The 12,040-nt window shown below is 40.4% G+C and overlaps 1 protein-coding gene across 1 annotated transcript in view; it reads left to right on the top strand.

Annotated features, from left to right (window-relative positions):
• Window positions 1–12,040, top strand: part of CHM (CHM Rab escort protein) — a 181,099-nt gene that overhangs the window by 129,100 nt on the left and 39,959 nt on the right. Inside the window, exons 10-12 of the mRNA XM_082377225.1 lie at window positions 817–921; window positions 1,330–1,393; window positions 6,646–6,742. Of these exons, the coding sequence (XP_082233351.1) occupies window positions 817–921; window positions 1,330–1,393; window positions 6,646–6,742 (266 nt within the window). The remainder of the gene's footprint in view (window positions 1–816; window positions 922–1,329; window positions 1,394–6,645; window positions 6,743–12,040) is intronic.

Here is a 12,040-nt window from a genome sequence, read left to right as displayed (position 1 = left end):
CCCTTAGTCCATTAGTTTGGATAATGAGCCCTATAAAGTACATTTATAACTTGTGGCACTGTAAGGAGATGGATTCTAATTTTCATCCTTTTATCTAGACACATTGAAAGAAGGTCAATGGAGGGTTCTATATGATTCATTTTCCCAACACATATCAGATGACAGAGACCTGATAATGTCCATGCATAAGTGTTTTCCTTATTTGGAAACAGCACTTGAAAGAAATCTTTATATGATCATCCTTTGGAGTAAAGTGGAAACAGATATTAAAAGAAGCTCCATCCCGTTTTTTTTGTTTAAAACATTATCACACGTGTGACAAGATAGCTATTATTGAACAAAAGAGAAAGTGACACTTAACAGAAAAATAAAAAGCCTTTAGTGACTTTTATAGGCTGTGAATGATATAACAAGATATTTAATCAACTTTTCCTCCCTCTCTTCTTAGATCTGTTAAGGAAAAAAAAAAAAAAAGCCTGTTTCCTAAACAAAGAAAAAGCTTCTATGTTCCTAAACATTAGAAAAGCTTATAGAATAATACTTGTCCTAGCTTTATTCTTATTATTAAGCATTCAAAATAAATAAGTTCTAGTCTATACTTATTTTATAGTTTAAAAGACTTCAAAATAGCAACAAGAATGTATATTCTGCAGTTTAGTGAAGTTTTGTGTCAAAAATGTGAAATTGTAGGCAATTTTAAAATCTTGTCTTTTAAGACATTAGTTTTAGATTCAAGATTGGTAGCTGATTATGTTCATTTTCTCAATTATGTAATCATTAATGAGAACTATTTTGCTGTGCTTATCTTCTTCGTAGATGTAAAGCAATCATAGATCAGTTTGGTCAGAGAATAATCTCTAAGCATTTCCTTGTGGAAGACAGTTACCTTTCTGAGAACACATGCTCGCATGTGCAATACAGGTAAGGCACCCCTCCAGCCACTCTGCTAGGGAAGGTGAAACTTAGGGAAATTCATCTGTGTGATTACATTGACACTTCTGTATGACTCTGTTCTTCAAGTAAGATGCAAATGTATACCAAACCAAAGATACATTCAGTGTGTTACCACTGTTCTCTTATAAGGTCTGGTTTTGTGGAGGAGCCTAGCCTAATGTTGACTCCTTTGCATCAGCTGGGGTCTGTCTCCAGGTCACACATCCTCCTTTCATGAGCCAAGAAAAGATTAAAGCAGAACTTGACTTGGTTTGGGGAGGTGACACTTTTATCATAACAGTTCTTTGAAACATGCCTTCTGGTGGTTGTATAGCTATATAAATGAAATTTATCCATGGAATCTGAGTCACTTATTAACTGTTTTCTGCATTACAGGCAGATCTCCAGGGCAGTCTTGATTACGGATAGGTCTGTACTAAAAACAGATTCAGATCAACAGGTAATTCCAGTCCTGTACTTTTTAATAACATGTTACTAACTTAATCTACATGGTAATATGTGTAAATTAATATTGGTGAAATAAAATATATTAACCAATATGTACTAATACATTTAATGGATTTTAAAAATACATAATGGCAATTATGTAATAATCTTGGTTTCTTAAAGATTTCCTTTCAGTGGAACAAATAATTGCGTCTTATGTAACAGATTTATTTTAGGAATATTGAAATCATCGTAGTTTTTTTTACAGCTATTTCTATGAAATTGAAAGTATATTACTATGAGAAGAAAAGCATTTAGAAGCATTTAAAAATCTTGGAGGAAAAGGCTTTATGGTAACCAATCCTACAGCAGTGGTGGTAAGCTCACCATTAGGGGCCCGGTGTGAATGAATATCAGCACACGTTTTCAGTTCTGACATTTCCTCATCACCATGGTTCATTTCGGTACCCCCTTCCTCCTCATAACCCCTGATTCGATAGAAATGTCTTTATACCTGTGGTTTTTCCTCAGTTTGAACACTTAAATTCCAGAAGTATGTCCCCTTCTCCTTCTGACCATAGTTTACAGGACTGATAAAATCAGCTTACTCAGTAAGTGTGACTGTCAGACCTATCCTATATGCTACTGCTAAAACTAGGTTCCGAAATTTCCTTAAGTTGGAAGCTTTGTATTATATAAAGCAAATATGTTAATTTTACGAGTGAGTGCAAATTGTTTCATTTAATCATTCAGCAGACAATGAGTGCCTTCGACATGCCAGCCAGTGTGCTGGGTTCTGAGGAGATAGTGCTAACCATGATAGCATCTGTGCCCTCATAGCTTGCAGTCTAGAGGATACAGATACAGACAGATAAATAGCAACGACAGTACAGTGTGACAGGTATGAGCGAAAAGTGGTAAAACCATAGCACTCATCACACTGTCCTGTAGTTGCCAGTTTACTTGTCTGTAGCTCCCGGTAAACCATAAGCTTTGTGAATGGGTCGAAGAGTGACAAAGGCAGAAAAGTGAAGAGAGCAAACAGATGCTTCTGAAGAAGCTAAGCTGGGAAGAGTAAGAGGGAAGAAGTGATTCCTGCAGAGGGATGTGGAAGCGAAGAGGGCATTTCTTTAAAGTATTAGAGCAGCGGTCCCCAACACTTGGCACCAGGGACCAGTTTCGTGGAAGACAGTTTTTCCACAGACCGGGGTGGGGGGGATGGTTTCGGGATGATTCAAGCGTATTATGTCTATTGTGCGCTTTATTTCTATTATTATTACATTGTAATATATAATGAAATAATTGTACAACTCACCATAATGCAGAATCAGTGGGAGCCCTGAGCTTGTTGTCACTGGCGACTCACTGATAGGGTTTTGATATGAGTCTGCAAGCAATTGATTTATTATGGTCTCTGTGCAGTCAAACCTCTCTGCTAATGATAATCTGTATTTGCAGCCGCTCCCCAGCACTAGCATCACCACCTCAGCTCCACCTCAGATCATCAGGCATTAGATTCTCATAAGGAGCACGCAACCTAGATCCCTCGCATGCACAGTTCACAATAGAGTTCGCGCTCCTATGAGAATCTAATGCCACCACTGATTTGATAGGAGGCAGAGCTCAGGTGGTAACGGGAGCAGTGGGGAATGGCTGTAAATACAGATGAAGCTTCACTCGCTTGTCTGCTGCTCACCTCCTGCTGTGTGGCCCGGTTCCTAACAGGCCACAGACACCACTACCCAGCCGTGGCCCGGGGGTTGGGGCCCCCTGTATTAGAGTATATTTCAACTGATGGGGAAGGGGCCAGTAGAGAGCGAGAGGTTGAAGATTCCCAGGAGAAAAGGAGGATAATTGATGCAGCAAGGTCCAGATAAAGGCTGGAGAGGATGGGATTCAGAGAACAGGTAAAAAACATTGCCCTTAGATGGGATGTGAGACACTTTGAAATAAGAGGGTGAATGCAGGAGAATTTGTAGGTTTGGGAGTTCCCATCTGATGGGTTTTATTTACTTTTTAAATTACAAGGTGAGATTATCTCCTGAGAATGGGGGTGTGAGTGTGGGGATGGGTCAAAGCTCATGGAAAGGTGTAAAATAATCACCGTGGAGAGTGACCTTTCTCGTGGTCAGATGGCTGGGCAGTGTTGAGGGGTCCAATTGTGTCTGGAGGTCATGGGTTTACAGTGGCATTAATCTGCTCTGATCCTTCCAGCTTTTTCATTCTCTTACCCTCACCCAGCCTACTCATTGACCTATTAAAAGAGACCTACAATTCCTTGTTCCCTCTGTTTCTTCCGGGATTACCAGCTCCCTTCTGCCCTCTTCCTTTTCCGTGTCCTAGACCACATGGTGGATCTTCTGAACTGCTCTTTCTCCAACACCTTCAATTCCCGTGTAGCCATGTTCTTCCTCTGCACCCACAGAGGAAAGTCCCATCCCTGGATGAAGCTGGGATCTACACCTGGATCACTAAGGGCTGATTGGGAAAACAGTACAACCAGACAGACTGGTGCCACCACAGTGTTGGGGGAACCAACCTCATCCAACAGGACCCTCAGTACCCATCACCATTTAGCTCCTCACTGGCTCAGACAGTGCCCTCTCCCCTCAGAGCCTAGTCCAAATTTTCACTATTTTACCCACCTTTAGCCCTCTCACTCTCCCCCATCACTTTGCTGAGAAAAGTAAGGACACCTACTAAGCACAGTGCCCTTTGACCTCCTGCTCGACCACCCACCACTTATGTACACCAGCACAGAGACTAATGAGAGGGCTCCCCTCCTTGTCCAAGGCCAAGCCCTTTCACCAGCACCCTTGACACACACATGCACCCACACCACCCTGTATGCCTGCTCTCTCTCCTACATTTTCAGCCTCTCACCACTATTGGCACCTTCCCCTCAACCTATACACATGTATTAGCATTTTCTGTTCCAAAAATTAAAATAATAAGACAAACAGAAAATGCTCCCTTGAGTCTGCCCCCATCTGTAGCTAGTATCCAATCTCTCCCCTGTCAACATTTTTGAGACGGTATCTCTACTTGCTGCCTCCAGCTCCTTACCTCTCATTCATTTCTAGACCAACCTGGCTTCTACCCTCACATTCCTACCATAGTTTCTCTTGGTAAGTTTATTAATAACTTTGTACTAGTCAAGACCAGGGTGTTTTTTGGGTTTTGTTTACTAGGTCTTTTCTGATATATTTGACAGTGTTGATTATTCCCTTTCTCTTGAAACTCTCTACTCCTTTGGCTTCCATGACACTGTGTTCTCCTGGTTTTCCTCATAACTCTCTGGCTATTCCCTCTCTGCCTCCTCTGTGGGCTCTATCCTCCTCTTAAATATTGGGCCTCCTCGGGGTTCTCAGCTCAGCCCACCATATCTGTTATTCTTTGCTCACTTGCTGCTTGACTCCATGTACTCTTATGGTTCCAACTCTGCATAAAAGTTGGTGACAGCCTTCCACTTGTATATCTCCCAGGACTTTTGGCCCACAGGCCAAATTTCCTACTGGACATCTGTCCCAAGGACTCCTCAAACTGAACATACTCAGAGCTGAACTCACCGTCTTCCCTCTCCAAACTACTCATCCATCGCTTCCTACTTCCATGAAAGCACTTACATCCTTCCAACAACTTCTTCTTCCTCCTATCTCTGACATCTCATGAGCCTCCAGGTCCTTGTAACTGTACATCCTAAAAGTTGCTCCAGTCTGCTTTTCCTCTTGATCCTTATTCTCACTGCTCCAGTTTTGGAACTCAGCACCTCTTCCTTCTAACTGGTCACGCTGCTTCTCATCTTGTCTCCTATAAATCTATCCTCCACACAGCCATCAGAGAGATCAATCTAAAATGTACACCTGGCCTGCCTTTTTTTGTTTCCTGTATGAGTTTTTTTCCCCTTTTTAAATTTTTGAAGCACAAATAAAATGATGAGACTTAGAGGAAAGAGTAGGTGTTGGTCTAGATAAATTTTATGGAAGTGGTATTAAAGTGTTGAAGGAATTATCTTTTGATGGCTGTTATAATCTCTCTGAGACTTAAGACAGTTACATTCTCAGAGTACAGACAGAAGGTACTGTGGTAGGGGGTCACTGATTGTATCTCAATTTTAAAAAAAAATATAGATGATAGTTGTAGGAAACAAAAGAAGTACTTACGTGTTGATACAGTCCTTAAGATACCTTTCCAGTTATACACATTTTTTTAGTCATAGTCATTTGATAATTATCATACAACATTAAATCCATGTTTTAGTGGTTCTTCTCTCTTTAATGCTAAAGTACAACACTTTTTATCATAGACAGCAGCAAAAGGAGTTAAGAGGAATATGGAGAACACAATTTTTGAGACATTGTAAAACCCAAAATGTATATACAGGTAATGATAGTAAGATAGTCATGATTATCAAAATAATTTCTATTTTCAGAACTTGTAGGCATTTCCTCGGTAGGCTATCAATGTGACATTGCCAGTCAAAAATCTAAGCATAATGCTCACAGGTAAAAGTACAAATGGGGCTTTACTTTTTGGCAATGTTTCCTATATAAAATGATATAGTTTCCTCAGATTGAAGATTAAATTGAGAATTAGTATTGAAGCTTTTGGTTCTGTAGAGAAACACTGACCTGATAGTTAAAGTCTTTTAAATATAAAGCCATATAGCATATGAGTGGTGCCTAGGGCAGCATACTACATATTAATGGAGTCCTTAAATTACTTTGAAGCCATTCATTTTGAAACATTTTGGTATATGTTTAGCTGTACTTTGGTATATTTTGACATATACTTTGCTTATTTCAATTTCTTTGCGATTCGTAACATTTTAAATTTTTAGTGCTCTATAACTGCTATTTTTAGCCAATATGAATAATCAAAATTAATTTAATGTGCTCTGATTTCAAACGGTGAAGTGCATACAACTCAGAAGTAATTAATCATATCCTTTGAAAATATGTAGTAAGTGAAGGATTTAATAAATATTAAAAATATTTGAAATATTTATTGTCTACAAATTAAAGGACTGCAATATATAACATATGTAAATATATCAGTAATGCAGAAACTGGACATTAGGACACATGTGCATGCTTTATGTTTCAAACTGTGTTCTAAAATTCAATCCTTCCAGATCAGTGTTTTTCAAACATCAATGAGTGTTTGAAAAAAGAGACTCAGTTTGGAAGTTAATTGCACTCCAATGATAGAAGAATGAAAATGAGATCTAACAGCTATGTCTGATATTTTGTTTCTGCTTTTTAGATTTCCATTTTGACAGTGCCAGCAGAAGAACCAGGAGCTTTTGCTGTTCGGGTCATTGAGTTATGTTCCTCAACAATGACATGCATGAAAGGCACATGTAAGCACAACAGAGTCTGGTATTTTGTCTTTTGTGTTTGTTTAGGAAGTAAACGGGGACAGCTGTTGTTACCGTTGTCAGGGTTGTGTTAATAGAGTTTTGCCATATATATATATATATTTTTTTTAATTCACAGTATTTGTTCAAACAGTGTATGTTCATACAGTAAGTCATTTCATACTTTCCCCTTGCCTCTAAACATTTCTATGGCTAAATCTTCACAGGCACCATTGTTAACCTCTCCGGTGAAAGGATTTCTGTGACTTTCCAGTTCTTTCTTTCAACATCTTTATTGGAGTATAATTGTTTACAATGTTGTGTTCGTTTCTGCTGTATATCAAAGTGAATCAGCTATATGTATACATATATCCCCATATCCCCTCCCTCTTGTGTCCCCTCCCACCCTCCCTATACCACCCCTCTAGGTGGTCACAGAGCACCCAGCTGATCTCCCTGTGCTATGTGGCTGCTTCCCACTAGCTATCTCTTTTACATTTGGTAGTGTATATATGTTAATGCTACTCTCTCACTTTGTCCCAGCTTACCCTTCCCCCTCACCATGTCCTGAAGTCCATTCTCTGCATCTTTATTCCTATCCGGCCTCTAAGTTCATCAGAACCTTTTTTTTTTTAGATTCCATGTATATGTGTTAGCATATGGTATTTGTTTTTCTCTTTCTGACTTACTTCACTCTGTATGACAGACTCTAGGTCTATCCACCTCACTACAGAGGATTCAATATCATTTCTTTTTATGGCCAAATAATATTCCATTGTATATATGTGCCACATTTTCTTTATCCATTCATCTGTTGATGGACACTTAGGTTGCTTCCATGTCCTGGCTATTGTAAATAGTGCTGCAATGAACATTGTGATACATGACTCTTTTTTTGAATTATGGTTTTCTCAGGGTATATACCCAGTAGTGGGATTGCTGGGTCATATGGTAGTTCTATTTTTAGTTTTTTAAGGAACCTCCATAGTGTTCTCCATAGTGGCTGTATCAATTTACATTCCCACTAACAGTGCAAGAGGGTTCCCTTTTCTCCACACCCTCTCCAGCATTTATTGTTTGTAGGTTTTTTGATGATGACCATTCTGACCAGTGTGAGGTGATACCTCATTATAGTTTTGATTTGCATTTCTCTAATGATTAGTGATGTTGAGCATCCTTTCATGTGTTTGTAGGCAATCCATGTATCTTGTCTGGAGAAATGTTTATTTAGGTCTTCTGCCCATTTTGTGATTGGGTTGTTTGTTTTTTTGATATTGAGCTGCATGAGCTGCTTGTAAATTTTGGAGATTAATCCTTTGTCAGTTAATTCGTTTGAAAATATTTTCTCCCATTCTGAGGGTTGTCTTTTGGTCTTGTTTATGGTTTCCTTTGCTGTGGAAAAGCTTTTAAGTTTCATTAGGTCCCATTTGTTTATTTTTGTTTTTATTTCCATTTCTCTAGGAGGTGGTCAAAAAGGATCTTGTTGTGATTATGTCATAGAGTGTTCTGCCTATATTTTCCTCTAAGGGTTTTATAGTGTCCATTGCGTTTAATGTGTCATTTAAAGCTTGTGTTTCCTTATTTATTTTCATTTGGATGATCTGTCCATTGGTGAAAATGGGGTGTTAAAGTCCCCTAGTAGTATTGTGTTACTGTTGATTTCCCCTTTTATGCCTGTTAGCATTTGCCTTATGTTTTGAGGTGCTCCTATGTTGGGTGCAGAAATATTTCCAATTGTTATATCTTCTTGGATTGATCCCTTGATCATTATGTAGTATCCTCTTTGTCTTTTGTAATAGTCTTTATTTTAAAGTCTATTTTGTCTGGTATGAGAATTGCTACTCCAGCTTTCTTGTCATTTCCATTTGCATGGAATATCTTTTCCCATCTCATCACTTTCGGTCTGTATGTGTCCCTAGGTCTGAAGTGGGTGTCTTGTAGACAGCCTACATACCTGTCTACAGAAGGGTCTTGTTTTTGTATCCATTCAGCTAGTCTATGTCTTTTGGTTGGAGCATTTAATCCATTTACATTTAAGGTAATTATCAATATGTATGTTCCTATTACCATTTTCTTAATTGTTTTGGGTTTGTTTTTGTAGGTCTTTTCCTTCTCTTGTGTTTCCTGCCTAGAGAAGTTCCTTTAGCATTTGTTGTAGAGCTGGTTTTGTGGTGCTGAATTCTCTTAGCTTTTGCTTGTTTGTAAAGGTTTTGACTTCTCCATTGAATCTGAATGAGATCCTTGCTGGGTAGAGTAATCTTGGTTGTAGGTTTTTCCCTTTCATCACTTTAAATATGTCCTGCCACTCCCTTCTGGCTTCCAAAGTTTCTGATGAAAGATCAGCTGTTAAGCTTATGGGGATTCCCTTGTATGTTATTTGTTGTTTTTCCCTTGCTGCTTTTAATATTTTTTTGTATTTAATTTTTGATATTTTGATTAATATGTGTCTTGGCATGTTTCTCCTTGGATTTATCCTGTATGGGACTCTCTGCACTTCCTGGACTTGATTGACTATTTCCTTTCCCATGTTAGGAAAGTTTTCAACTATAATTTCTTCCAGTATTTTCTCAGACACTTTCTTTTTCTCTTCTTCTTCTTCTGGGACCCCTATAATTTGAATGTTGGTGCGTTTAATGTTGTCCCAGAGGTCTCTGAGACTGTCTTCAATTCTTTTCATTCTTTTTTCTTTATTCTGCTCTGTGGTAATTTTTTCCAATAGTTTATCTTCCAGGTCACTTATCAGGTCTTCTGCCTCAGTTATTCTGCTATTGATTCCTTCTAGAGAATTTTTAATTTCATTTATGGTGTTGTTCATCCTTCTTTGTTTGCTCTGTAGTTCTTCTAGGTCCTTGTTAAATGTTCCTTGTATTTTCTCCATTCTTTTTCCAAGATTTTGGATCATGTTTACTAACATTACTCTGAATTCTTTTTCAGGTAGACTGTCTTTTTCCTCTTCATTTGTTTGGTCTGGTGGGTTTTTACGTTGCTCCTTCATCTGCTGTGTATTTCTCTGTCTTCTCATTTTGCTTAACTTACTGTGTTTGGGGTCTCTTTTTTGTAGTCTGCAGGTTTGTAGTTCCCGTTGTTTTTGGTGTCTGCTCCCAGTGGGTAAGGTTGGTTCAGTGGGTTTTGTAGGCTTCCTAGTGGAGGGGACAGGTGCCTGTGTTCTGGTGGATGAGGCTGGATCTTGTCTTTTTTGGGGGGAGGACTGCGTCCGGCAGTGTGTTTTGGGGTGTCTGTGAACTTATTATGCTTTTAGGCACCCTCTCTGTTCATGGGTGGGGTTGTGTTCCTGTCTTGCCAGTTGTTTGGCATGAGGTGTCCAGCACTGGAGCTTGCTGGCCATTGGGTGGAGCTGGGTCTTAGCTTTTAGACGGAGATCTCTGGGATAGCTCTCGCCAATTAATATTACATGGAGCCGGGAGGTCTCTGGTGGTCCAGTGTCCTAAATTCGGCTCTCCCACCTCAGAGGCACAGCCCTGACGCCTGGGTGGAGCACCAAGACCCTGTCAGCCACACAGCTCAGAAGAAAAGGGGCAAAAAGAGAAAGAAAAAAAAATTGGAAAAAAAAATAATAAAATAAAAACAAATAAAGTAATAAAAATTAAAATGTACTTAAAAAAAATGAGAGAGCAACAAAACCAATAAACAAATCCACCAATGATAACAAGTGCTAAAAACTATACTAAGATAAACATAAAATTCAGAAACAAGTCAGTCACAGACAGCAAACCCCAAGTCTACAGTTGCTCCCAAAGTCCACCACCTCAATTTTGGGTTGATTCCTTGTCTATTCAGGTATTCCACAGATGCGGGTACGTCAAGTTGATTGTGGGGATTTAATCTGCTGCTCCTGAGGCTGCAAGGAGAAATTTCCCTTTCTCTTCTTTGTTTGCACAACTCCTGGGGTTCAGCTTTGGAGTTAGCCTCTCCTCTGCGTGTAGGTTGCCCTCAGGCTTCTGTTCCCACCCAGACAGGACGGAGTTAAAGCATCGGCTGATTAGGGGCCTCTGGCTCACTCAGGCCGGAGGGAGGGAGGGGTACGGTAGTTATAATTGGAATGCGGGGCGAGCCTTCAGCAGCAGAGGCCAGAGTGACATTGCAACAGCCTGAGGCGTGTGTTCTCCTGGGGAAATTGTCCCTGGATCATGGGACCCTGGCTGTGGTGGGCTGCACAGGCTCACGGGGTGGTGTGGCGGTGTGTGGATAGTGACCTGTGCTTGCACACAGGATTCTTGGTGGCTGCAGCAGCAGCGTTAGCATTTCATGCCCGCCTCTGGTGTCCGAGCTGATAGCCGCAGCTCACGCCCGTCTCTGGAGCTCGTTTAAGTGGTGCTCTGCCTTCTGTAGGCAGACAGGGAAGGAATCCCCTCTCCTCGCGCTCCCCGAAACAATGGTCTGTTGCCTCTTAGGCAGGTCCAGAGTTTCTCCCAGACTCCCTCCCGGCTAGCTGTGGTGCACTAGCCCCCTTTAGGCTGTGTTCATGCAGCTAACCCCAGTCCTCTCCCTGAGCCTGAGCCTCAGCTCCCACCCGCCACCGGCCACAGCGGGTGAGCAGACAAGCCTCTCAGGCTGGTGAGTGCTGGTTGGCACTGATCTTCCGTGCGGGAATCTCTCCGCTTTGCCCTCTGCACCACTGTTGCTGGACTCTCCTCCATGGCTCCGAAGCTTTCCCCCAGCCCACCCGCAGTCTCCACCCGCAAAGGGGCTCCCTAGTGTGTGGAAAGTTTTCCTGCTTCACAGCTCCCTCCCAGAGGTGCAGGTCCCATCCCTATTCTTTTGTGTCTGTTTTTTCTTTTTTCTTTTGCCCTACCCAGGTACGTGGGGAGTTTCTTGCCTTTTGGGAGATCTGAGGTCTTCTGCCAGTGTTCAGTAGGTGTTCTGTATGAGTTGTTCCACATGTAGATGTATTTTTGATGTATTTGTGAGGAGGAAGGTGATCTCCACGTCTTACTCCTCCGCCATCTTGTAGGTCCTCCTATTATTCCTTTTAAGTGGACAAACTGAAAGAGCCAGTTCACAGAGGTCTAGTTCCAAGATCCTTTGCAAGGATTCTTTCTTTAATTTTTTTAAGTTTATTGGAAACTTACTTTCACAAAATTTATTTTCTTAAACTTAAACTAAACTACTAGTTTTCCTCTTTACTTTTCCTTCGAATTCTTAATCTAGTTACTGAATTTCTACCATGTATAAATCTTCAATGTATTTCTTTTTCATGAGACTAAAGTTAGGGACTAATTAATCTATCTGTTCTTTTATTTGTGTGTATCAAAATTTCTGTCTCACCACTCTCATGTATCA

The sequence above is a fragment of the Balaenoptera borealis genome (genome assembly GCF_965194805.1).
Source record: "Balaenoptera borealis genome assembly, chromosome: X".
Taxonomy (NCBI): domain Eukaryota; kingdom Metazoa; phylum Chordata; class Mammalia; order Artiodactyla; family Balaenopteridae; genus Balaenoptera; species Balaenoptera borealis.
This window is presented reverse-complemented; position numbering and strand designations above follow the sequence as displayed.